This window comes from Centrocercus urophasianus, unplaced genomic scaffold (genome assembly GCF_019232065.1).
Source record: "Centrocercus urophasianus isolate 14NV4802_14NV808 unplaced genomic scaffold, USGS_Curo_1.0 seq_10, whole genome shotgun sequence".
Taxonomy (NCBI): Eukaryota; Metazoa; Chordata; class Aves; order Galliformes; family Phasianidae; genus Centrocercus; species Centrocercus urophasianus.
The window spans coordinates 87,075,488-87,103,303 of NW_024884142.1; the positions used below are offsets into that span (position 1 = coordinate 87,075,488).

Consider the following 27,816-nt stretch of genomic DNA (forward strand, 5'->3'; position numbering starts at 1 on the left):
CTGGCGAATAAAAAGAATGGGCAGAATCCCTGTAAATTTTAAAAATAATAGTGAACATTCTGCACACAACCTATTCACCTCATAGAGCTTAGGCAGAAATAACCCAGTGAGCCAAATAAACAAGGAGGAAGTTTGCTCCAAAATCAATGATTTTTATTATTTCAAACTCAGACATATATTTCTGAAGAACACTAACACAATTATTTCCACAAGCAATATTAAAAATATCTGCCTTGCATGAAACGTTATAATATTAAAATTCACACTATTCAAATTTCAATAGCAAAATAGCAAATTAAAGACATTTCCAGCTTTATAAATCACTACACTATAGTGGACAGTAAATAGTATTTCTTGTTTTTAGGGCAAACAACAATCCAGTGGCAGTGAATTTACCACAAAATACAGGTATTGTGAGTACAGCTACACCTAGCTTTGAAACACCAAAGCAGATCATCTTCAGCCTCTCCTGTTATCATTAAATGTCTCAGCTATTTTCTGCAGCTCCAAATCCATAGCAGCCAGATTTTCCAGCTCTTTTGCCTGCGAAAACAAAAAGAACATTTAACAGATTAATTAATATTAGCAAATGATTCGTTGAAAACTAGAGACAAAAGTAGTTTCTCTGAGAACTATCTCCTGCTGTGTACAGGTCCTAGACATGCTGTGGGGCAGGGAAGTGAGTGGTGGTACAGCACCTGCTTCATGGACTGGGGGAAATTTCATGCTTTTAACTGAGTTAGTGCTGGGGAGAGTATAAAGCTACTCTTTTTGAGAGCTGGACTGAGATACAATTTGATCTTTTCAGCTACAACAAACATTATCTAGTCGCGACTTCCTGCCACCTCACAGCTGCTGCTCCTAGAAGCATGAAGTCACATCTTTCTCAGTGAAACTCCCTCAGTCCTTAGGAGACCACAACCTTATGCTCAAAGTGGTTCTGGCTTACGGTGCACAGCAAGCATGGTGTGCAGTAGATGGAAATCTTCCAAATTGCCAGACTGTACAGGAATAACAGTTATGCAGTCAGTTATTGTGATAACTTATAAACATGGTTAAACTACATAAATTCCTGTCAAATCTCCACTGCTCTCAGTCCAGTCCAGCTTTGTGCAATAGATACAGTGACGTACAAGACGAGCAGCTTGCTGATGGGTACAGCCTCAGTTTTCCTGAATGCTGAAGCAGAACACCCAACAAGAAAGAAATTCCCATACATGGGAACTACATGACTGATCAAGCACGTGAATTTGAACCCAGATCTGCTCTGCAATTACAGACAGGACATCAACCCCACAGACAGCTGAATCTCAAAAAATGTAAAACTTACTTTCCAGCATGAGTTAAACATCCCAACACACCAACTGGTGCCTGCTTAATTACTCCCTGCTCCTGTTGCAATGGGCATCTTTAATTGTGTAAAGATACTAGACGAAAGGAAGAATTTCCTTTCTCTCCCTGTCTTGAAGCAGACAGAAGCTAATGAGGATGCGCATTGTCTTTATTTTATAAACTGTGCCCCCAGGTAGCTCCACTAAATTCATTTTAAGACAGCAACATTTTTAAGTCAGTGAAGATCTGGCTTTTAGCGTGACTGAATCTTCTTTGTGTTTTTGCCACTCGCAGTTAACCAGCCATCTTGGGAATGGATTTAGAAGCGTGTAAAATCAGCTTCCACTGCCTCTTCCAAGAAACATTTGTACACATACCTCCTCCTCTGTCAGAGGCCTCTGGCTCAGAGTTCCTTTGTCATTCCTGATTACATGACGTTTCTTCATGTCTTCTCCAGAATTGTACAATTCCAGGAATTCAGCTGATTTCTTCCTGTAATTCAGAAGCTGTGCGAGTTGATCCATCTTGTCGTATTGCCTTTTCATATCATATCTGTTCCTTTTGCTAAGATTCCTCTTCTCAGAGCGCCCACGGTTCAGAGCGCTCAGGAGCTGCTTTTTATCCCACCAGTCATAGTCGCTGTATTCAGGGAAAAGATTCTTCTCGTTCAAGGTGGGCCTGCTTTCCTCTTTACTCTCTGCAAGCCTCTCTCCTGCGCTGTTCCTTTTCTCAAAGTGCCGGCTCTTCCACCACAGAAGTGGGTATAGAGGGCTGTAGGGTGCTGTGGTTCTCTTCTCATTCTCTGCAGGGAGATGGCTTCTGTACTCTTCCTTCTCTGAATATCCTTGCTCCGTATTCTTCTCTTCATTTTCTATCTGATCACTGCTGTAATGTTTCTTTTCTACTTCCTCTTCCTCCTCATCACTGTTACCACGGTAGTGCTGCTGCTCTATGTTGTCCTCAGTGTTGTAGTGTGTTCTGGCCTGCCCTTTGTGCTCTTGAGTGTATTCCTTGAGTGTCCCTTCACCTTCATCGTCCCACAAGCGGTGCCTTCCTCCAGCATGATGCTGCTTCTCCTTGCTGCTGTCACTGTGAAACCTGTCCAGCTCTTCCTCGCTTTCATCGCCACGATACGCCCTTCCCTCAGAACGGTGTCTCCGCTCCTTGTGCCATTTCTCATTACTTTCTTCACTGTTGTGATGCCTCTTATTTTCCTCTTGGCTCTTCTCTTCCTTCTGCTGCCACCTCTCTCTGTACTCCACACTTCCCTGGCCCACACGCCTCTTCTCCTCCATACCTTCAGACCCATGCCTCCCACGATAACCACTCTTCTCTTCATGCTGCTGCTCAGATTCTTCATGGTGGTGTTTCTGATGGTTGTTCTTTTTGTCCCAGAGATGAGACTCCTCTACGTTTGATTCCTCAGCTAGTTCCTCTTTCTCACCCTCACGGCCTCTATTCTCTTCAGAGGAATCACCCATTCTGTGTTTCCCATGATACCGTTTTGGTTTGTAGGACTTTTTTTCTTCCTCCACTTCTTCATTCTCATCAGATTCTTCATGCTCATTATGCTGGGAGAAATCACGTCCCTTAGACTCACTCAGGTGGTATTTTTCACTTCTTTCTTCCTCTGCCTCTTCTTCCTCACCTTCATGAATTCTTTTGTAAGGGCTTTGCATTCCCTCCTCTGAATGCCAGTGATCCATGGGGGGATGATCATTCTCCTCAGCAACCTCCTCTGTGCTCATGCCTGCAGAGTGGGACTTCTTGTTGAAAACAGTGTGGTCTACTTCTCCATCACTTTGCTTGCTCTCTTTGCTTTCTTCTTCACTGTGGTAGCTGTTCTCCTCTCTTCTGATTTCCTGATAGAGGTTTTTTTCTTCTGTATGAAGTTTCTCTTCATGAACAGGTATGTGCTGTCCCTCCTCGTCTTCCTTGCTGTTACCTTCCCCAGGATGAAGCTTCTCTTCATCACTTCCTTTCACGCGCTTTTTAGAGTCACCTTCTGCCTGATTCTGTTCCCTCTCCACACTTTCAGAGTGTGGGTTTTCAAACTCCGATGGCTCTTTCAAATGCCTCACTTCAAGCTGTTTGTCTTCACTTCTCTCTCTATCAGTTTTACCACCTACAACAAAAAAAGCAGCCTAATGAAGAAAATTAACTCTCCAGTGAAATGCTGTTTCAGTTTACATATATAACTGGCTCCTGAAAGTAGCAAGATTTGGAAAGAACTGATTTAAGTTCTGCTCTTAATAATTGTTATTTTCATCTGTTTTGTACGTTTGCCTGAAAACATGAATTATTTCTCATTTTAAAAGTCTCATAGAAATTTCCAGAATCGTTTTTCTTCTTTGGGCCTTTTGTTTATTTGTGATGGCATTTTTAGAATTAAACTAACTCTCACTCCCACTAAGAACCAACGATATCTGGAATTCTTTGAACGTTAGGTCATAGCTATTGCATTTGTTTACTGACAAAAAAGACACATTTATTTCAAGCTGCAAAAATATATATGAGGAGTAGTAAAAATAGGCTTTTAGCAAATGTAAGACTAAACTGATTGCACATAAATAAACTCGTTATTTTGCAATTATTATGTTTAATCAAATCACGTACCTTCTGTTACTTTGAAAATCCTAAACAAGTCTGACTGACTACAACAGTAACAGTATATTTCTATGAAGGCACTTCCAGCTCACTTGAGCCTCAGTAACATCAGATCACAAATTCTAAAAAGGGTTCAGACAACAGCTACACGGACTTAAAAATAGCTTATTCTTTGCAAAATGCTTCTCATTATCTGATGTTCTTGGAGAATATTTGTATAATGATAAAAACATGATTCTTATTCTCTCCTTTCAATGAGCGATTTTCTGTAAGTAGACAGGTTTATCAGAAACAAGCACTGCCATGTGACATTCAATGACATTCAATGACATTCAGCATCAAGTAGAAACTTGGGGATAGATAGGTATCGATAGAGGTATTCCTAAAGCTCAAAACCCATTCTTTTCTGATAAGTGTATTAGAGCCACACAATATTTCCTCTATAAACAAGCGTGAGACAGATGAGTTTCATTACTGCTTCTTGCTGGCAGGTAAGTTCAAGGAGCCTTTTTATTGTTTTGTAGTCAAATAAACATATACTGGGCAGAAAAAATACATGCATTTTGCAGTTTGGCACACTGTCAACCACATTTCACATGCAGGCTTATACCTCTGCACTGAGGCAGCTGCAGGAACAAGTTCAGCAGAAATTAGGGTTCCCAAAGGGAGTATTCAGCATATGTCTCCAGACCTCTGGAATCACCATAACAAACTTAATTGCTTCTGGGCTGGTTACAGCCCGAGTGAGAGTCCCTCTGCTGAGCTGGGCACAAATTCAGTTGCCACTGGACACCTTACTGATTTAAAACGAGATTAGCTGAAGCCAGTTCCTATGCTCTGGAACAGCATGGACACCTGGTCGGAACCTGGCTGCATCTGTTGACTTCCCAGGCTAGATGGGAGCTTTTCAAGTTCTCTCAGAAGCTGCAGATGGCTGAAGCAGAGCCACATGTCAGCTAAGAATCCCTGAATCACTGACCATTACCAGGTAAGACTGCTTGTTCTTTAAGCCAGAAAGACTTAAGAGAGGAAATGGGAATTCTGATGCTGAAATTAGGAGGCAACAGATTCACATAAGCCAATTCATCAGTTCACTGGCATCAACCCTAGACAGAATCCACCTGAAAGTTGGTTTTCTCAGTGTTACCAACCAGAGAGTCTAATGCTGAAACGCTTCTTTTTTTAAGAATATTTCTAACTTGCCCTTCTCACTCCACCTTAGTCTTAGAAATAAAAACCAGTGACGATAGCAGAATAAGTTCTAAGACTGGGGTTTCACTATTTATGTTGTTTGCTCTTGGAACTTAAGACATTCTGAACTTAAGTTTAGATGATGAACGTGTAGAAGGCAAGACAAAAAGACTGGCACATCATGACTAATAATACAAAGTACGTAACTTCCAATACATTATTCTTACATGTGAAATTAAAATCATTAATCTCTCTTGAAAATTGTAGTTTACAAACAAACATCAAACTTCTTTCACAAGTTCAGATAAGGTTTTACTTACCCTTCTTGAGGATTTCTTTGCATTCAGGATTAATTGGTGGGGCATTTGGCTTAGACAGAGCATTGGATAGAACTTCCACTATGCACCTTGTTATCTAGAAGAAACAAAATCAGACAAATTCTCATGGTGAAAATAGAAATCCTGCTTTTGACCTCTCAGTGAGTAAAGCTAGTTTAGGATTAAAGCTCATGGTTAATAGTTATCAGCATAGCATACTATTGGGCAGCCCTGAGTTCTACCAATGCTTTTGGATAAAAAGTGCTCTGCTTCTCACTCATATATTAGTACGAGAATAGTCATTAGCTCTATTTATTCTCCTCTTTTGTATGCAAAGTTAACAGGCTCCTTATGTATGTTCTGTATGTTAAAACATCCTGTTCTATACAAAGGAGTGTCAAACAACATGTGGTAACCCCAGCAGAAAAAACACCACCACAATACATCCAAAATATGAGGACCATCCAGTAGGATCTGCCCAAATGAGGACCAAGCAAAGGTGGTGCTAGGGCTGTGGATAAACTAAAGAATGCCTTTATAAGCAACATGCTCCACAAACTTGTTTCAGGAGTTTACTCTGTGAAAATCAAAGTCTTCTTAGATAGGCATGTGCTTTAAAGCACCATCTCTTTTTGTACTTCACATTTAAACTGGAGAGTCTTCTAAATGTTGAGGAAATGCACTGAAAATGGCACAAACACCTTTAATCCTAACTGCCCTCCAAATTAGCTTTTCTGCGTGAATTCATCCAAAATGGTTTTCAAGCTTGGAGTTGTTGGTTGCAAAGAAGCACTCAGATCCTTGGATCCAAGATGCTCCTTAGGTTGACAACCTGGGTAACTGGATGGGAAGAGACGAGAAAAATATGTGTATGGCTGATTATCTTTTCCCTGCTCCTAGCTATTTACAGCTGTTTACTAATGTAAATAGCCACACTATCAACCAGTGGAAAGGCCCTAAGGTCAGATTAGAAATCCTGATAGTAGCCAGGAGATTTAACCAAACGGGTTAAGAACCTCTTTCCAAGGAACAAGCAAGGACTCTGTTAGAAAGGCCATTACATAACAACTGTAGTCATTTTCTACTATTAGGCTTTACTCCTAATCTACCATTTCACTTTGTGCAGTCTGATTATAAGTAATATTTCAGATTATTCTTCAGGCAGCCGCAAAACATAGAGTTTCTGACACAACAAGCCAGCTTCTGTTTTCCACAAATGCACTGAAGGCTAAAGGGACTCTGGGCTTTACATCACTGATGATCTCTTAAGCTTACCTGTAGGAGAAGAAAAACAAACAAACAACAACCACCAAGAAAGAAAAAAAAAGAAAAACATTTCCCTGAGAGCTTAAAAAGAAAACAGGAGCCAGAACACTGGGGAGCATGTGACTGATACTTTTTGAAATTTGCTCTGACTTAAAGCTACTCACCATTTCTTCCATGTCGTCTTTTTCCACTGGAACTGTGCCGACACCTGTAAGAAAAATAAATTATTACAAACTTGTTATTCCTAGCAGGACCACACATATCACTGACAGAAGTAACATTAAGGCTGCTTGAACTTTGGGTTGGTAGGGTAAGTAAACCAGCTGCATTTTATCTTTTCTTCCTCAGAATGGGAAAGCAGCGAAGAGCCTCACCCTAGCAGGAGAGAATCATAGAACAGGTTGGGTTGGAACAGATGCCAAACGTGATCAGGTTCCAACATTCATGTCACAGGCAGGGCCACCAACATTTCTAGCATTAAAAGAATATAAACAAAAACAAAACAAAACAAAAAAAAAAGACAAAACCAAACCAAAAAGCAACACTCGAAGAATGGAGCCTGACAGTAACGGGTATTCATGTAGATGTACCTGTTTGGTGGTGAAAGAAGAGGAAACAAGGTCTGTTTCCAGATTCCTATTTCACCTTCTGCAGGGGCTTAGTTTGCCCCAGGACCATCTCCCCAGCAAGAGACCACTTCAAATATGAAAAGCAACTACTGCCCTAATCCTTCTGGAACAATACTATTTCACCCGGATTTTTCCATTCACAAAGTGGTCCATTATAAGCTCAATAAATGAACAGCAAGTTAAATATCAGAGAGGGGGAGGAGGAAACAACAAAAAAACGCCAGAAAGTAGTGGTACAGCTCCTCTCTACCATAAGGACACTTCAGGTAATTAAGACCTCCCCTTACCACTTCTACTGCTGGTCCAATATGCCTTTGGAAAGAACCTGCTGTAAACAAAACCTTCAGGCTGCTTTACTTTTGCCATCAGTGCTGCATTATCATAGAATCATTAGAGTTGGAAGAGACCTGTAAAGGCCATGTAGTCCAACTCCCCTGCACTAAAATAGAAACACCTACAGCTCCATCAGGTTGCTCAGAGCCCCTCCAGCCTGACCATGAATGTCTCCAGGGATGGGGCACCCACCACCTACCTGGGCATCTTGTGCCAGTACATCACTGCTCTCTTTGTAATAAATAAATAAATAAAATAAAACAAACTTTTTCCTTATCTCCAGTCTAAATCTCCCTATTTTTAGTTTGAAACCACTCCCTTTCATCCTATCACAAGAGAGCCTGCTAAAGAGTCTGTCCTCTTCTTTTTATCTTATTATGCCTCCAGCTGGTTAATGTGCTTGTCTGTTAGGCATAAATAAACTTTGTCAAGTCTTACCCACCTAAAGATTTGCTGAAGATAAACAACTCTGCCAGCCAGTAGGTAAAAGCAAGAGTTATTGTACCACTGCTTCACAGAGTTACTACATTTATTATAATTGCCATACCTAAACATACAGCTTGGGGTGCAGTTCTGGAGCTTTTACAAGTATCACCTTCTCTTCGGTACTGCTTGAGTAGGATAGTACTGGACCCAATGAACACAAAGGTTATGGAGAAAATAGAAGCCAATTTACCTTATAGTAGGCATGTCCAACTCCCAGCCCACATGCAGCCCAGCCCCTTCCCCACATTATCATGGTGGCAGATCTGCCATGCCAAGTAGCCCAGCCCCTCAGCACCAACCAAATATTGGTGCACCATTAACCCCATCTGGGCTGAAACCAGGACACAGGACTTGGTGCAGCGGCAGCTCAAGCTATGGCAAATAAGTTTACAGATTTTGATACGCTGGCTAAATGTAGTCCTGTGAACAGCAAAAAGTACGTGGAGCTGCTCTGAAAGTAATGCCTCCTGCCTTATTATGTTGCCCCAGGATGTCAAAGGCAGATGGTACGGCAGTAGACATTGAACCATGCCACCAATATCCGAGCAGATTTTGTTGCCATGTGACAGATGGCAGCAGAGGCGCAGCTCAACACAACGACATCTGACATGGAAGTGTCTATGAGCAAAGGTCTGAAACTGAATTCCTCAGCGCTGGAAAAATTGCAACTGTTGGCATTCACCAACACTTGCTGAATATTTCTGGAGACCAAACAGTGGGTGTCAGCACAGTAAAGGACGAGTGATGTGTTTCAGCAGTGGCAACAGTGGGTCACCTCTGCTGGTGCACACTGTTGCAAAGGAAGCATGCAGACTCTTGTTCATCACTAGTAAAAATGCACAGCTAATGATGGTGACTGTATTGAAAAAGAGTGTTCTGTAGCTCAGAATTTGCTCTATTAAATACTGCTATTGTGCTCTTTGCATCCGTTGTAGATCCCATGCAAATAATTAGGAGGCACTACTTTTGGAGCAACCTTTGTAGATGCAACCCTAGAAAATTCCTCTTCACTCAACACAGCTGAGGTGAGCCAAAAGATTGGACACCCATGCCAGTAAAACTGACACTTTCCCCAGGAAGTTTACTGCAAAGGAGAGGAGTGTGCAACTTTAAACTTCTGTAGCAGCAAAACTCTTCTTCTTTTCCATCTGCAGAGGAAGCAGATATCAAACACAGATTCCACTCTGTAGATACTGAGCACTGATTCTGCATAATATCTGAATAGTACGCAAATAGCTCTCTTGATATTCCTACCATCTTCTATTTTTGCTCCCTGAAACACATATGTAAGAATGTGCTTCTCCAGCCCAAGTATGCAACTGCAGAAAAGGGAACCCACATGAGGTAGCACAGAAGGGATCTCTCTAAAATAGCACTGCATCCCTAACCGAGCCATCCTCCCAGAACGCCAGGTGGTGCACGGGGGAGATTGGCTATGCAGAGCCAATCCACTCCTCCAGTGTTAGTTGCACTCAGTGCTGAACTAGGCAGGTTTTAGGTTACTTTATTTACTAACCTAGTTACACAAATAACTACTGCATTACACATTGATGACACTGTTGCAGTCTCACTTGCCTGCATTCTCCATCTGAACATGAAGAAAAAGGATGAAGCAGCAGAAGTGCAGCAGAGACCCTACTACTGGTAAAAAAAAATTAAAAAAAAAAAAAAAAAAAAAAAAAAAGAAAGAAAGAAAAGGTATCTACTAAAATCTATTCTCCGCATTTCTTAAAGCTTGGAGACACTGCACTTACGAAAAGCAGAGGGGATGATCTGCCACTCAGCCTCTTCTTGACAAGGCTCCTTGTGTCGTGAGAAATCAGGACATGCACATGGGCAAACACCTGATTTTGTCCTTAGTAGCAGTCCTCCTGCGAGGTGCACTGTCCTGTGGAGTGACAGTGCTGGAACAGACAAGCTTCTGAACGTTGTTTACTATTAGAGATGCCGACTTCAGGCTGCCTCTCATGCACTACGTCAGTGGTACTTGAATATACAGTCAGGCTGTGCTGACTGCCTATCTCTGTCATTTCAAAGTCATCTCTCCAAGGAGATTTACAGTTACATTAATGACCATTAAAGCAAGTGCTTGTTTAATGGTGAAAGCTGACTTGCACAAGGAGCTGCATCAGGCTATTTTAACAGTATCAGAAGAAACAATATTGGACATAGATCACATTAGCCTGCACAGGTGGACAAAAAACAGTATCTGATTCATTGTAGGGCCTGGAATAACACTCTGAAGCAGCTGCTTTGCCAGAGCTGAGAGAGGCAGTCCATGGGGAGTCCGCAAACCCCACTTCACACCTGAGCCAGCTGACAAGAGCTCTCCGTGGGTCTCCTGCCAGCTGTAGATGGCAGCTAGTACCTTCACCATCCCCTCCACATTTGCCCAGACCGCAGGGCAAAGCTATCAGCCAGCACTACTGACATAGCCTGGTGGCAGTGTACCCATTCACCAAGCTTATGGGGACCTGCAGATGGTACTGCTGTAGAGCTGTGCAGAGGAAACAAAGTCAGGGCACACTGAAAACAAAACCTTTGCCCTGCCCTTACAGACAGCTCCGGGTAAGCTTCCGCCTCCTGAATCAAATCTGCCCAGGCAGTTACAATCAGATTAATTAATTTTGCAAAAGTGCCAAAATGAACATCACTGAAGAGGATGAGAAACGCAGACTCTTTACACCTTTGAAAATAACACAGAGCAAATTCACATGGCTTTTGCTTGCACCTCCACAATCGGGGCAGACCTTTTGGTGGGTCCATGTTAAAATCCTCACACGGATCTTTTCAACAATGCCAGTGACTCAATGCAGTGCCACTGGTTACCAAAATTTCAGGAAGAACCTTTCCTATGGAAAGAACACGGAAACTTCAACATATTGCTTTGGAGAAGGAATACTAGAAAGTTCTTTAAGTTAGTGCTCCACCCATCCTTAGCCCTAAGCTCCTCAGTTCATTGATCCCGGCTGAGATTTCATTCAACAAGAGAGCCAAAAAGCCACAGAAAGAGGCAACTGCCCCATCCTAAATTTCAATTTCACGGCTCGGTTTCAACATTTAACGCTGCACGCAAAAAGAAAGAAATAAAAACCCCAAGAGCTGTTAATGAAAGCTGTAGACCTGCTCCTTCAAAGTTGTCTCCCGACGGCACGAACAGGCGGCAGTGCCGGAGTAACGCCGTGCTGAAGTACCACGGCACTCCACCTGCTCTCCCCTCAGCGCTAACGCCCAAGCCTCCCCGGCATCCAGAACGTAAAGATTCCTCGCCTGGGACCTCGGGCATCTGCTGGTTCTCCTCCGCAGCCCCCGGCTCGCGTCGCTGTGCGGGGCGAACCCCAGCTGCGGGGCGCAGGGGGTTGCACAGTGAGAACGCCAGTACTGCCAGTCACCCATCCCCTGTATATGTATTATACATATATATTTCAATTTATTGAACTCCTGCAGGGGCTTTTGATCCTCTTCTCCCTCGCGGCGAGGACACCGGACCCCGTCTCTCACAGCCTCCCCCCCCGCAGGCACCACCCGCGGCCCCGCTCACCTGCCAGGGCGGCGGCCGCCAGGAGGCCGAGCAGCGCCAGCGACCCCATGCTCCGCTTCGCTCGGCTCCGAGCGGCGGTTCGCCGCTATTTAAAAGGGGGAGCGGGGGCGGAGGGCTCCGCCGGGAGCCTGCGTCACTGCGAGCCCCCGGGGCCGGAGGGGGAGGCGCCGCCACCACCTCCACCGCCGCCGCCGCTCTCCCCACAGAGCCGCCACGGCCCCTCCGCCCGCCCCCGGCCCCTCAGCTCTCCCCGCCATCACGGCGGGTGTTTCCCTTTGTCACTACCGCAGCCCTACGCGATGCTCTCTTCGCCCACCCCGCCGAAGGGGGGGTTGGGGGGGGGGGGGTTCCCCGACCCCTTCCTCCCGCCGTGAGGATGCGCTATCATCCTCAGGTCTCTCCCGCATCCATAGGATGCTGAGCGTCAGCTACACGCAGCAGGGCAGGGAGGAGGTGCAGCGACCAGTCCCTTCCGGAACAGCTTTCAGAAATCACCGCTGCGTTAGTTCTCATCAGAGCCTTTCCAGGTGCCAAGGCATCCTTTTGTCTTCCCCCCTCTCCCCTCCCCCTCCCCAAGAGGTTTTGGTCCCTTCCACCCAAATCACGGCTCCTGCTGTGCGCAGCAAACCCAGAAGCACAGCAGTACTCGAAAGTGCTCCCCGTGCTTCTGTCAGCCAGCGAGTGAACGACACCGTTCCTCAAGAGCTTTTACAGGGAAAACCACCGCTCTCAGCATCCACCTCCACACAAACCTCTTATTTATTCTGGCACTGCTCTGGGGAGCCGCAACAAATCTACCAAACATCCTGATTCGTTCTGAATATTCCCCCCTACTCCCTTCAGAGCCAAAGACACTGTAAAACCAAGACGTGCTTTGTTTCCCTTTTATTAACCCTTCGTGGCCATCTCCAAATTACTTGCATTTTTATATTGCTTTTTTTGTACCTTCTTGTGGATAAGCAGGTGGCCCTCTAACTGCCAGCATTCATAGAAGACAAAGAATCCATACATCAAAATGGCAGTTCTCTATTGTTCTGTACCATCCTTATACTGTGTATTAGCAAAGGCAGACTGCTATAACCATGCATCTTTTAAACATACAGAGCTGAAGGACACCAGAGCCCAGTGACTTAGCCACACTGAAAAGCAAATCAATGCCACAATAACTTCCACACTTTCTCACCCCTACCCTCCTTCATGCTGTTCCTTTATTGCCTACAAGACCCATATCAACAGGCAGATGCTTTTCTGGACATCACCAGTCTCAACTACAGGGAGCTGGGAAACAGATTCAAGAAACTGAAGAACGTCACTGGTTCCAAGGCTCCCATGTTCCCCTCTGCATTCAGCCAGGCCTCAACCTCCTCACCCACTCTCAACAAAGAATTTTAGGTAAAACACTTTACAATTAAGCATTCTCCACTTCCCTGGAAATATAAAAAGCACACTCTGGTTATCCTAGTGTAACTGCTTTATTCCAGCACTTGCTCGGCTACACTCCTCAGCAAGTCAAGAGAGGCACGCAATAAAAAGACCTTGAATAAAAATAGTACCTGAAAGACTTTTCGTAACTAAGTGCCTGTTCCATGCAAGTACTCTTAACAGTGTACAACCATCACCACAGAAACCTTCTAGCTGCAAAACACACATCTGAGATTAAAAAAAAAAAAAAAAACCAACAAAAAACACCCTCTTAGCTCCCATGGTTTCTAGTCCATCCCTTGCACTGTAACCACAACCCTTGGGGCTTCAAAGGCTTTTTTCCCCTCTTTACTGGTAGGCTGATTTATACTGGAACTGACAAGATTCCTCTGAAACACTCCCTCACCTCAGTCAGGTGTCAGCTGGCACAAACTTTCCTTGAGATTAGGAAGGAAAAGTCACAAAGGCAGAACTACAGCAGGCAGTACATTTCACTGAATTGGCTGTGAATGGTACACCATAACCTCGCTTCTCAAATGTGTCAGAACCTTCATTGCAGTGATATATCGCCTCATAATGATGTGACAATCTTTCACTTTATGAATAAACAGTATTTATCCTACTGGATTCTCTCAAATATAAATGCTTTAAAAAATACACATTTGGCTCATCCTAGAAGCTAGAACTTCAAAGGATGACATGCGAATTTCCATGTCTGAGATCCTTCTAAGCTGAGAGAGAACTGCTTGGGGAATACGGGGATTGCTATCCCTTAATTAGATGTGCTAGCAGGATTATGTTCATTCCTGGGAGCCAATTAATTTTCATGGAATGAAAATCTTGTAACTAACTTCATTCAGAAGTTGCTGAAAGGATGAATCTGAAAACAGACACCAAACAAATCTGAAAATCCAGCACTTCAAATGACATCCTCTATTCAGCTTCCTTAATGGCACTGAAAATTCTGTCAGAGGTGCACCCAATCCTGACTGCAACATAGCAGATAAGGGGTTCCATGGATGCTGAGCCTTTGCTGCTGTTATTCATCACCATATATGCCTATTATACAGCGTGGATTCTTGGGGATTTTGAAACACATGTACAGACACTGCTTTGGTCTTCCAGCTAAAGCTCTACAGAAGCTGTAAAGATACCATCAGGTAAATAATAATAATAATAACAAATCACCACAGGTAAAAGTAAGATGCAGGACTTAGTCTAAACACAACCATTCCTCCCACATCCCATGTTTTCTACACAGATGCCCACATGTACACTGTTCACACACACCTGTCTTCTTTTCCATCACTCCTGTTTCACTGTTTGTCTGCTCAGAGAAGAGAAAGCTAGATTACTCTGCAATACACAGCAAAATAAAATAAGAAGCAGACTTTAAGTCTGCAGAATCAAGGATAATTTTTCCACACTGCACTGTCTGTGCAACCAACCAACACCAAGGTCATGACCACTACCTAGGTCCTTCTGTGACAGCAATTTGCCTACCTCGTTTGCTTTAGATAATAAATGTAACATATACCTTGCAATTGCAATGGTTTGACAACCATGGTAAGTAGCACACTGATAAAAAAAGACACATTTCTTGCCCTTCTACAAGAGGAAGTCAGAATTTGCCTAATACCACTGCACCGCTGGAACTTTTAGTCACTAGTCTCTTCATATTATCCGCACTGCCACTTCGCACCTTGGTATAGATTTCTGATTTGCTGTCAGAAAACAATATACTGGAGTAATGGTCAAATCCTGACACTCGATATTAACTGATCGCCAAGCTAAAATGCTGCATTGAACCTACCAGAGTTCAAAAAGGCCTTCAACAATTACTCATGGCTTTATGAATTTGACTATGACTAAAGCCTTTCCCAGCCCCAGCTGTAATGATATCGTCTTGATGACAACTGGAGCAACCTTTGCAACCCCAGCCACATCTACAGGCAGGGAGGCAGTAAAAACCTGGCACACTCCTCAATGGAGACAAGTGTCAGACAATGAACAGCAGCACCTCCCAAAAGCTGCTAACACAACTGCCAGGCCAAGCTTTCAGATGTTTGGTATTGCTACAGGACTGCAGCTTGCAGGCAGCCACTGCCAGAGAGCAGCCTGAGAGCTTTGGGGCACCTCATCCTCTGTTCTGGGCGTGCTGAACTTACACATCCTACAACCAAACCCTGCCCCCCCCGCCTTCTCTCCCAAACAACACCCCTATACAACCCCATAAAAAAAATAAATCCACATTTTTTAAGCGTCCAATTAACCATGCTTGTAACCTCCTAAATGAAGAAACCTGGAGCCTGTGCAACTCCTGTAAAAGAGGATGGAAATTTCTTTCACTAACTCACATGTTGATTTAAGCCCTTGTATTCTGGGTGTTGCTTGTCATTAAAGAAAAATGACTTACAGTTGCCTTTACGCTACAAATAATTACATTTAGGCAATGAAACAGACCCATTCAGTGTTTCTGCCTTCATTTTGTCAACTGCATATGTTCCATTTAATATTTACAGACTGGGGCGCTAGTTTGGTTTAGTAATTCATTTCTTCAAATATTTATGGCTCTTAGTCTCCCAGCATGGGTTCTGTTTGGTAAGAATAATATTGTGCTGTGGTTGATTGTGGCATGGAAATTTCATAGAAGCAAATTTCAATGCTGTAAGATAAAATTATATAGATTTCTGCAACAGACCATAAGCTTTTCCAAAGAAACTTTTCATTGCTATGTACTAAAATATTAAAAATCTCATTACAATCTTGCACCAAGCTCCAGACCAAAAGCATAGTGCTGAGAACTAGCTTGTGACACTAACATTCCCACAGCAAAAGAAAATTTTAAACACTCACACTGCCAAAGAAATTTTAATTATTCATTTGCCATTGGCACTAAAAGCAGAAGCCCAGCTACAAAAAAGACCCTATGAAAGAGAGAGCAAAACCCACAAAATCCAGGAAGAATCTTTGCTAAGATCTCTTCCCACTGGAAAACCCCCTTTTTCTTTGCTCTCCATCATTTTAAACCTTTCAGGCTGTCTGTGTGAAATGCCATGTGCTTATAAAAAAGGCTTAAGGGACTTAAAGGTGGCTTTGGGAACTGAGAGAACCTGGCAGACAGTATGCCAATGTAAGCTTGTCTAGTTCCAGAGACTTTGGAGACTGTTTTCAAATGATGCCACCTGAAGAGCCAGGACTGGAGAGTGTATCCGTGGCCTATCATTTTAGGCTTTGCCACAGACAAGCGAGTTTCCAGGCACTCCCTCCTGGACAACTACCTACATTTGTGATGGAAGGACAATTTCCAGGAGGCAAACAATAGTTCTAATTAACCTGCAAAAAACCATACTGATGAAGCAAGGCTTGCTGGGGCTGGTGCCTTTCTTGCATAAACCTTCTTGCTCATTGGTCACCACCACCCTTCCTGCTGTTTTTTTTTCAGTCTCATCTCCCCTGTCAGTGCTCCAGGGATTTCAGATAACTCACACCAACAGCAAGGCAGAGGAAGTGGAGGAACCACATTTCAGCGCTCACTTGACACTTCACAAAACACCTTCCCTGTGGCTCCAACATGACAGCTGGGAGAGCACCCCTCTTGCCCCCGGAAAGGCAGCCCCCATGATTTGTAAAGTCAGTAGGAATGAGCAGATGGGAGTGAGTAGGATCAGTGGGAAAAAGCCAAACAGACAGTGGCTCTGCAAGCCACACAGTGGCCATTTCTCATTGTTGGAAGAGTGAAAAAAATAAAAATAAAAAAAAAATAAATAAAAGGCTTTCAAATGCAAAATAAACCTCCCCACCCTCCCTACTATAACCCCAAAACACCCTTTTAAGGATAATCACAAAATTCTGACAGCAGAACTGCTTTCTGCAAGAGTCAGAATTAACGACATAGGAAGTCAATGTTTTTGTGTCTTTTCTCTCCCTGCTTTCCATCCAGGGCTTCCAGCTTGCTCCTGCCCATGGACCCAGCCACCTGGCTCCTGTGCTCTTTTCAGACTCTTTTTCCAACTGTTTTGGCTGAGCACAGGGCAACCTTGAGGGATACAAAGGCTGACAGGATGCATGCTGAGTGACCGGCTGGCAGGATGGATAGGAGATGACTTTGTCTTTCCCTCAGGGAGGCTTTAATTTGGGTTCTCCTCTATTCACTTGCCAAGAACTTTAATTTAGTTCCTTCACTTCAAACACAAATGGTTACTAAACTTCTGGCTTTACTATCTAAGCCAAGCGACACCAGCATACCAACACTCCAAGTGCAGATTTCACAAGTTGATCCCATGGCTCCACACACAGCTACCACCCTGTCTCTTCCCCAGAGGTCTCTCCATAGCTGGGGGAAGGAGCACAGTGCAGTAGAAACACCAGATGTCTTACCTTCACGCTGCCTGGCACTTGCCCACCATCCCATCCACCTTAGCTGGTCTCGATGAGACCTTTACAACTTTGTGACTGCCAAAAAGCAAACACCAGGCTCCCTGGAGAAGCTCCAGTTTTCAAGGAGCAGCACTTACTGGGAGCAACAGAGGCTCACTGCAGCTGGCACCTGTCAGCCTACAGGTAGAACTGGGCAGAAATCAATGGGTATCTTTGCTGATGTTCAAAATATCATCACACACGTCTGCCTCTGCTGCTTTTCAGCCAAAAAAAATTGCAAAGCAGTGTGGGCCCTTTGCCAGGGATATAGAGGTAACACAAAGCCTGCCAAGGAATATAGAGAAAAAGCTTTTTCAAGATTAAATGTCCTCACAAGGTGGAAATCTGCAGATGCCAAGAGTCACAACCTGTTATCTAGGGGGACTAGCATAGGAACCTGCCACCACATCTTCCTCCAGACCTAGTGAAAGTGGCTTTTGTGCACTGGTAGCCTGACTCCCATAGGAGGGGTGTTTTCAGCCCTCTCTGGGCTCCTGGGCACATTTGCTGCCATTTGCACTATGCACTAACTGATCATCAAGCTTTTCTCTTGAAAAACCACGTGGGACATTCTCCTCGGCACATTCTCTGCTGGACTTTCAGTCATCAGCTGTGCCTACTGCCTTGGGCCTGATTTCATATCACAGCCTTTAGTGATACCCCTCAGTCTACTGAACCTTTTCTGCTGGCAGCTGTTCTGCCAAGCTCCCGAGGGTGACTAAGCCTATCCAGTCCACGTGAAACTTAGAAGCCAGAGCAGAAAGTATTTTAAGCACTCCACGAGGAAAAAAACAATTAAAAACCTGTGCTGGTAACAGCCCAGCATCCAGTCGTAACCCTGCAGAATGAAGGGATGAACCAAGTGGCATAAGCAGAAAATAATGACCCTGAAAGAGACCTCTACTACTCTAAACTTGGGCATGAGCAAGTGCAATGTGATGGAAAGCACAGCAATAACAGAAGAGAGGAAAAGTTCCAGGCTGCAGCAAGTGAGGATTTGCTCAAATACAGCAGCTGTGGACGCAGAAATAGAGACTGCTTACCTTCGAAAGGCTTCAGGTATGCAGGGATCTTTAGCATGATATCTTTGCCTGCACTGCCAGCTCTTAAATGAGGTCTGGGAAGGGGTAAATCCTGGCTCCAGCCCTTCTGGTCACTCAGGAGTATTGCATACATCTGAGCTCCCCTGATTTGGGCCTGCCTTCCCACCAGGTTTTCAAGCCATGACTTAGCATTTCCACTACAGCAAGCCATAGCCATTCTGTTCTTGGTTGCAGTCTACTGGATGTTACTGCCCAAAATAGCCAACTTCTTCTTGCTAAGGACATGGGAACTTTCACTGCACCCAGCCCAAACAGGGCAGCTAGCTAGTAGATCCTTGCGACCTGCTGGGCTCTGTAGGGTCTTGCAAGCAGGGCTGCCTTGGCCTAATAACATTAGCAGCATCACTCCTGCTTAGAAGAGATGGCTGTTGAGAGCATCTGCTGCACTCAAATGCTGAACAAGAAGTGTCAGCATTTAACCAGGTTTGTTTCTTTCTCCTTCCAGCAGTCTCTGAAGACCAGGGCCCCAAGAGCTCATCTTCCCTGGCAGAGGCTTGGAGAAACCACTCTCCACAAAACATTTGGAACATTTCAAAAACTGGTAAGCAATGCACCTTTCTAGCTCTGGTGTTAAATTATTAATTTTAAATATTCTATTAAATATTCTGATGTTATTGCCCCACCTGTGTAAAATGAGCATTTTCCTGTCCCATAAGATTTTTCTTAGTAATTCAGATCTGGCAATTTTACTCTTGAACACCAGACAACCAGCATAAACCTTCAAGGAGTCAAACACCCAGACCCAACTTTTACATGCTTTTCTCATCTCTCCTCATGGTTCTCCTCACACAGTATTCAACCTTACTTGATAACTCAACTGCTAATTGCAGCCTTTTTAGGGGAACTGCTGCTGAGCAAAGACATTGGTGTAAATCCCATCCTTTTCCTCCTCCTCTGAAGCTCTTGGTTATCCAGAAAAAGTTGTAGGGAATGCAGAATTAACTAATTTGTGAAGGCCTCACAGAAGATGGATTGCAGGGCACAGCACTGAAACTAACCTTGCCATATCCCCATCTCAATACTTCCAATCATAGATATATTCCAATTTCCCTGGCTGGTTTTAGGTGCTGATTTCTAGCATTCATTTAGCAGCATTCTCTGCTGCCCATGCACTGCATCTTAGCCAGAAATGTCGTCATTGCAGATAACACTGGATAGGGTTACCTGCCCTGAGACTGACTGACATTTCCCATTACAAGAATCTGCCTTTTACTGCCAATAAAACTCTGCTCAACTTGAACTGAGGTGAGATTTTCCATGCCAGATGTTCTCTCATTACAAGACTTTCCCTCTTAATTCACAGAACCACTGCAAAGGCAATTTAAACAAAGGTTTGACCTTTTAGCCATGAGCTTTCTGTCTTTGGTTAGCTCCAGCTACCGTCTCAATCACATCTTATTTACTATTTCATGTTCTGCGTTGGTTTCTACTTTTAAGGAAGAAATGCTGGTATATGTTGCTGTCTAATAGGTATGTGGAGAAAAATGGTCATTAGGGAAAGCCTACAGAAAAGGGTATTTTTAAAAATGAACTTTGGCATTGTGGGAAAACACATGCGCCACACAAGGGCACCTACGCTCCATAATGAAACAGACACATCTCTACAGGTTGTACACTGTCTGTTGTATTCTGATTTCACAAACCATATGTCCTGATATACCCACATATGTCACATGATTAACTCTTCAAACCATGACAATAACGAAAACATCTTAAGCTCCTAAAGAAATATCTTCTGTGCTGTAAACAGCCCTGACTCAATTCGCTGGCTGGGAGTTACTCCACAGCCACTGTTGAGGATCTGCTCCGATGCCTGCCTGGCAGAGGAGCTAAGCTTCCTCCCTGCCTTTCAGCTCCAGTATCAGGCAGGTCACTGGCATGAATCAGTGCCTCCCACTTAGAAGCTGTGTGGGAGGGAAAATAATAATTCTGTCAGAGTAGGCATCAGAGAGTCGACATATACTAAACAACCTGGAGGAGCAGAGGAAAGTGGAGAATCACTTAATAGCGGGAGGACTCATCAATGATGACAAAATAATTTGGGCCAGACATTTATATATATAGATATTCATTGTGGGAACAGAGACGTAATGCTCTGTCAGACTCAGTCCAAAGATTAGTCCCAGGGCGGCTGGTGCACATGGGCAAGGGAACCTGTGCCTGCAGTAGCATGAGTCACCCCAGCAAGGGATGACAGTCCTTTTCAGCTGGTAAAAACTCAAGCCAAATAGCAAGCATCTCTAATGAGAGCCCTGCTCAGGACCTCAGATGGGCTTCAGGTGGACTATGCAGGGCTAATATGTCCTGAGGTTTGCTCAGTGTCATGCTGAGCGGCAGCAGGGAGCCAGTGCCAAGCAAGGGCATCTTTTCCTGAAGAGGATTTTGCCACAGTAAGGGCAGCTCTAAGCCCTTATGACACACTGCAGACAATTCAGGTAACACAACTCCAGATGGAAGCCAGGGGAGAAGCACAGCACATTCTGTAATGTCCTTACACTGATTTTACCACTCATGATGCTCACAAGCATTGAGATGTACCTGGTCAATGATCTCTCCAGACCTGCTTGTGTACAGCATGCAGGACAAAGGGCACTGGCAGTCTTGTACTCACCATGCCCTGTTTTCCTCTTGATTGGCGACGAAGGACCAATTTTGGCCCTGTTTGTAAGCCTGTAAGGTGAACATTATTCCTGATTTTTATTTCTATTACACATTTCACTTGAAGTTCTTGTGGGATTTTGTTTACGCTCAACCTTGAGCAATGCTGTGTTTTTTTAAGTGTTGTCCTAGTGCAGGCTCAGAGTGCTGTTCCTCTGCTGCAAGCCAAGAGACCCTGAGCAAGCAGAAAATCCTCAGATTTGTTCTGCAGTGGAAAGTACCAAATGCCATCACCAAAGCAGCCTCCTTGTATTACTGGAGTGCGTATAGGGACAAATAGGAGGGAAGACTGGTGGAGGAAAAGTGGCAGAGTTACTGCCACACAGGAGGAGACAAACATGACTTGAGCATTAAGAGTCCCTGCTCTCCCATCTGTTCAAATTGCCAGAGTTCTAGCAGAACAATTTGGAAAATTGGGAAAATCCCCTCCTAGAGCTTATAGAACCAGCAGAGGGTATCTGACAGAGGCTGGGATTGCCCTTCCAGGCTGCTCTGCCCTGTGGTCATGCAGCCTGGCAAGAATGGTAAAAACGTGGAACATTTTGGTGAGAGCCCTATACAAAATCTAGGTACGTCAGTTGGTTTGAAAGCCACATTCTCAATATCTAAACATTCAGAAGGAAAACTGTTCTCCACCTGTGAATGGGGAACCATGAGTGTCAACACTTCCAGGCCACTACTTCATTCCTTCTTGGGGCAGCCAGGCAAAATCAGGTCAAATCCACGAGCCCATCATGGTGCTTCTGTGGCATGCTGCAGTCACAGAAGGCAAAAACAACTTAGAAAGCAATAGGGCTGAAAATTCTTGAAGGACTTGAAATTCAGAGAAAAGCAACACAACAGGAGAAGACAATGCTTCACACAGTAACAGACACTCTGATAGTGTAAGACTAGGAGTATACTGTGGAAATGGAGCACTGAAGTCAGCACCCAGTACAATTAAGACTAATAGGACTATCTAAGGGCAGGAATGCCTGCATGGGAGCTTGAACCCCTTTTACAAGCACATGGATGGGGCAGGGGCAGAGCGAGATCCCTTTGGAAGCATTGGGACTTGGGATAAATAGCATGGGTTGATACGTTTGACTTCAGAAGGTGTGAAAACGAAGGATCTTTCATTACCGTTGTAAGTGCAACTGCTCTACTTATCTGAAGTTTCAAGAGATTTCACTTGTTTTCTGGGAAGGGGCTCCAAGCACAGAACTTCTAGTTTCACTCACAAAGACTTGAAGTTTCCTCTCTCCTCTTTGCACCAAGTGTGGAACTTTGCCTGCAAAGTCAGTGACCTGGAAATGCTTTGTTGTTCAGAAGATGCCCTGCAAGCACTCAAACAACACAAAGAGGTTTCTTCACAGTTGCTGCTATGGCCAACTATTTCCAAACCATATCCCAGATACCAAATTAACACCCACCTAATCAACACCTGACCCAAGAGGTACCCCCCGGATCTCCTTCACCTATCCCATTTTCCTTGTAAGTAATTTAACTTTTCTAAAATCTATGCACTTAATCATCTACTGTGAACACCGGAACAAGCCTCATATTCTAGACAAGAAATCAGATACAGATAAGAAAAAACATCCTCTCCTCTAAAAAAGACCTGCATCAAACTTATCACCTGCTCCAGGGATGTTTATTCCAAAGAGCTCTGTTTTGCCCTTCCTTCTGTCTCAGTGTGAGACACAGATCTATTTTTGGCAGGCATATTGGCATCAGCTGAACATCGTATCTGGAAGTGAACAGTGCAAAGAAGAACCTCAGGTGCTCCTGACCACGAGAGGTGCAAACTTTTCAAAAGACTGCATATTTCAGCAGCACAGAGTTTACTTGCCATGTCTTCTGTGAGATGCCAGCCAACACTTGTAGATGTCAGTCATGTAGTATTTCTGCTGCATCCAGCTCTACCTATGTCTCTCTTTCAAATCAGAGTTTCATCTTCTCCTTTGCTGATATCTATCTTCATGCTCTTTCAGCAACCACCTATTTTGTCATTACTTGCATCTCATTTCATGGAAGGCTGAAGAGAAATGCATCCTACAATCCCTTTTCTTGCTGCATCAGAAGTTTCTGATGAGAAAGCTGAGAAGCTGAAGGCAGTGGTTGCTTCAGCCCAGAGAAGCTAAAGCAATAGCTGATATATATATGTGCATGTATAAATATAAGAAACCAGGTGTTTTTAGAGCTAATTCACAGCACAGACCAATTCATCACCAAACCCAATCCAGCAAACAAAGGTGTTCAGATGCTTTGACTTTGATTTCTCTACCTCTCCTTCTGTGAGATTATTTGTCTTAAAATTCCAGTTAAATTACTTTGTGCAGCATCTCACTTAATGCAGTGGAACATCATAAAGGCAGGCAAAAATTATAAGTGACATTTGGTTCACAGTGAATTCCTTCCCCACTGAACCTCTTTAGCAATAGCTGCCTACACTCATCAGTATGAATGTCCTTGTAGCTGCAACAGATCTGTCGTGGTTAAGCAATGCGAGCTGGCAGGGACAGGCTAATTATCAAGAGAACATTTATTTTTTCCAGCTATATCTATTACCATAGCAGTTGATATTGTCCTCCTCCATAACCTTTGCCTGCAGGATGCTATTCTCTAGATTCTGACAGAGCAGCACCTGCTGGGAGGAGACATTTACTACCACAGAACTGACAGGCTCCCTTCACCTGCCAGATCTCTTCTAAATTCTATTTTTTCCCCCTAGTTCTATAAACTTGTGTAGCTGGGAGAGCAGCTGAAGATCTGCTCCAATGTTTTGTGCACCTACCAGCACACATGCAATTACAGCACCCTCACCACAAGATCAGCTAGAGAAAATTATCAAGCAGAACCATCAGGAAGCTGGATACATCAGTCTCATGATGACTCAAGGACGGCAACCTAAGCCCAGACAATCCCAGCATAAACCTACCTGCACAGAGATTGCACCAAACCCAAGCATCTTGGCCATAGTTTGCAGCCAGCTGGGTTTCTTCCTGCTCTGATTGAAGTCAACAGCCCAATTTTTATTACCTGCTGGCAATACAGAGTACAGCAACTGCATCAATCCCCAGGAATAGCAGCCCCGTATGAAACTGCAGTGTAGAATCTGACATGCATGAAAAAAATACCTGTGCTAGAGATCTGGCCAGTGTGAAAAGGGAACGGTCAAGAGGCCTCAGCAGCTGGACCGGCAGGGTAGGCCAGTCCATCTCCAAAAAGAAATGCTGAAGACCAAATGCTGAAATCCATACAAGTGCTGTGCCTGTTTTGTAATATAACAGAATCACAGAATTGCAGGGATTTAAGGGACCTCTAGAGATCATTCAGTCCAGCTCCCTTGCCAAAGCAGGCTCTCTAGACTGCACAGGTAAGCACCCATGCAGGTATTGAATATCTCCAGAGAAGGAGACTCCACCACCTGAGTAGCCTGTTCCAGCGCTCACAATGAGCTGCTGAGGCAGAGCTTAGTACAGCTTAGAGCGAGAGTTACCAGGAATTTTGTTTTTCAGAACTGTATAATCAAAGAATATTAGGATGTTATAACCTTAGAATAAACAAGAGAGTTAGGCAAAGCAGACTATGATAACAAAAGAGAATAAATGGAAGGCTTACCCCTATCCTGGGCTCACTCACAAAACACCAGCAGAGCAGATCTCCAGAAGAGATCCTTCCCCACTGGCAGCCAGCTCTTAAATAGGTCTAGGAGAGGTGCAGCCAGGCTCCACCCCTTCCAGCAGCACAGGTGAATTGCCTTCACCTGTGCTCCTCTGGCTGACTCATGGCTCGCCTCAGGTGATCAATCAGAGGTTCAGGCCGTGACTCAGCAGTGCCCATACACAGAACATTCTGAGCAGGTGGTAGAAACCAATACTAGCCCTGGTGAATAGTAGGATAGAGAGAGCCTAGTACACATTGTCCTCCTGTCCCCCTTTGAAAAATGAAAAGCAACAGGTGAGTGATAAACCATATATAAAGTGTACTTTAGCAAGCATGCCAAGTCGATTGTGAGCCTGAGACACTCTGAGAGATCTTATATGTCAAAGAAAGGGTATCATATGGTATGGATTTCACTGATTAAGCATGCAATTTCTCCCTTGCCATGAGGGAGATGCACACCCACTACTGCAATAATGAAAATTGCCACTTCACGAAGATCTTTGCCTGATTGGAAACGATTGATTTTGAGTGTTTCTTACAAAAGCAACCAGAGTCTCATTTGGAGCACGCGGCAAAGGGGAGGGATGCATTCATCTCACCCTGTGTCTTGAAGAAACTGAGATGTTAATCGAGAAAATGAGTAATGCAAAACATTTGGCTTTCAGCAGACTTGGAAATACATACAGCAGGTTCCAGCACAGGTTTGTAAAAAATTAATTAGCAGTGAGTGGAAAAGGGACTGATGGGTGTTATTCTCTGTGCAGCAGTTTTGTTTAACTTACTAACAGTGATTAAACAATAAAATCCCAGTGAAACACCTCCTAAAATTAAGTGTTCCTCCAGAAATGGAAACAGTCACTTCACAGAAGTAACGATCAGGTATTCTGAACTCAAATGTAGGTGGGCTCCTAACTTCACAATCAGGTGTCTGGCACAATGGTCAGTCTCCCCTAAACGTTTAGTTTGCTTTATTATCATTTAAAATTCAATGGGATTTAGGAGCTTTATTCAGCTGAGTTCTGCTCTGCTTCTTTAAAGCACCTAAAACATGAAAATCTGTCATAAAACAATTTTTTTCCAAATTTTTATAAAACTTAATGATAAAGAAAACAAAACTCACAGTTTTTCCAGCAAGCCCTTTGAGAAAACTGTGAAGCAATGCAAAAGCTGCAGAAGTAGTGGGCCTGGTAACATTGGTAAGAACTGCTACATAACTATCTTTGCTCTCTTAAGAGTGTCTTTTAAAGCCTGAGACTTCATTCAAGAACAGAATATTTATAATAATAATTGCAGCTTTAATGACTGATAACTTTAAAGATTAAAATAGGGGGGTTGGAACTAGATGATTGCTAGGGACCGCTCTAAGCTAAGCCGTTCTATGATTACCTGTCCAGAGAGAAATCAGGAACTCTGATTTCCTGAATGACCACTTCAAAGGACTCCCACATGCTGAGCAGAGGGGCCTGAACTGCAGCCCCACATGACAGCAGCATCCTCACACCAAACTTCAGCAGTCCAGTCTCCTTCATAAATTTGTTTTCCTTGGGATTCACTCCTGGCTTCCATAAGCACAAAGCAAAGCAGAATTAGACTTGCCAAATCCATAGGGATGCATCACACTCACAGCTCTGTAAATTTCCCAGATGGCAATGATGAAAAAGAACTGCTGGAAATGAGTCCTTCAAGACACCTCTTAATGTCATCTGGTAAGTGACAGAGTCATCACAATCCAAGCTGGGAAACCAGTGTTAGGCCAGTTTTCACTGCAGCCAGTGGTAATTTTGCCAACTAAAACCAGAGCAAGAAAGTTCTGGGTATAAGCAGCAGCAGATTGCGTTAGAAGGAGTAAGTCTTCGCTGCAGACAGCTAGTGCCAGCTGATCCTTAACTGGACAGAAAGCACTCCCATGGTTCAAAACTCACACAGAACTTTTTTTTACTTCATCCAGGAACACACTAAGAAAGTAATCTCAAGGTCTTTTGCAGTGTCAATAAAGACAACAGGTTGTACTAAAGCATCAAAGATTGGCTTCCTCTCTGTAAAAGCTCCAGGCTCATATTTCATGACAGCAGAAATCAGCAGAGGCTACTGGGCAGGGAGAGACATACTACAATCAACCAATCAACCAAACAAACCACAGTCTTAGGCATGCTGAGATGTGATCTCTGCTTTCCTTAGGTTCTCTGCATTTCACAGCAGGCAAACACCGGGGCAGCAGGCATCAGCTCCACAGTTTCTTTATGAACATGATTCTATGAACGCATCTGCAGACTTCCTGCTCAAGCAGCTATTTCAGGTTGTTCTTAAAACAGCTCACATATATCAGCAGAAAACCCATTCTGCTTAGCTAGTACATCTGAGGCGTTAGAAACATCACTAAGGTGATAATGCTTTGCTTTCTCTTTTTTCCCCTCCTGTAAAAAAATAACCTGTTCAGAAGCTGTAGTTCCTTTGATTCACGTGTGCATGTTTTTTCTGCTGAAGAAACTCACCCATGCTGTAATAATAACCTGTGGGATCATATGTCTGTTGGTAGGCACACCAACTTTCAGCTACCATCTTGGAGATAAAAGCTGTACAGCATCAGTCAGGTACAGAACAAAATTTTAATTTACTTCCTTAAGTCTGGGGCATACCATGCTGAGCTTGTTCAATCGTCTGGTATATTCAACAGCACATGGACATACTTCCATGCCTATGCAGGGGCTGAATTTGGACTGCAGATGCTTTTTAGTTGGTGCTACCCTGCAGAAACCAGGTGGGCAAGATCTGCTCCTTATGAACCCTCTTCCATTGAATGTGGGCTGTCAAAGGTGGTACTAAGAGCGACTGTATCTTTCCAAGAAAGTCACTGGTGACATAAA

At 43.9% G+C, this 27,816-nt stretch overlaps 1 protein-coding gene across 3 annotated transcripts; it reads right to left on the reverse strand.

Moving 5' to 3' along the window:
* Positions 1-141: 141 nt before the first annotated feature.
* Positions 142-27,813, reverse strand: CHGB (chromogranin B). 3 transcript variants are annotated; one of them, XM_042822903.1, is made up of 5 exons: positions 26,339-27,813; positions 6,878-6,921; positions 5,451-5,544; positions 1,710-3,457; positions 142-543 (listed from the first exon to the last, which is right to left on the reverse strand). In XM_042822903.1, the coding sequence occupies exons 2-5, from the start codon at positions 6,887-6,889 to the stop codon at positions 460-462; spliced, it is 1,938 nt and encodes a 645-aa protein (XP_042678837.1). In that variant the 5' UTR covers positions 6,890-6,921; positions 26,339-27,813; the 3' UTR covers positions 142-459. The 3 variants fall into 3 exon arrangements, with proteins under 3 accessions (XP_042678837.1, XP_042678846.1, XP_042678828.1); XM_042822912.1 differs by lacking the exon at positions 26,339-27,813 and adding an exon at positions 24,225-24,283; XM_042822894.1 differs by lacking the exon at positions 26,339-27,813 and adding an exon at positions 11,703-11,753.
* Positions 27,814-27,816: the final 3 nt, after the last annotated feature.

Coding starts and splice junctions, on each gene's coding strand:
- CHGB (XM_042822894.1), bottom strand. CDS start 11,751: ATGGGGTCGCTGGCGCTGCTCGGCCTCCTGGCGGCCGCCGCCCTGGCA. Junction 6,922..11,702: donor GGCGGCCGCCGCCCTGGCAG/GTGAGCGGGGCC, acceptor TTTTTCTTACAG/GTGTCGGCACAGTTCCAGTG. Junction 544..1,709: donor GGCCTCTGACAGAGGAGGAG/GTATGTGTACAA, acceptor TTGTTTTCGCAG/GCAAAAGAGCTGGAAAATCT.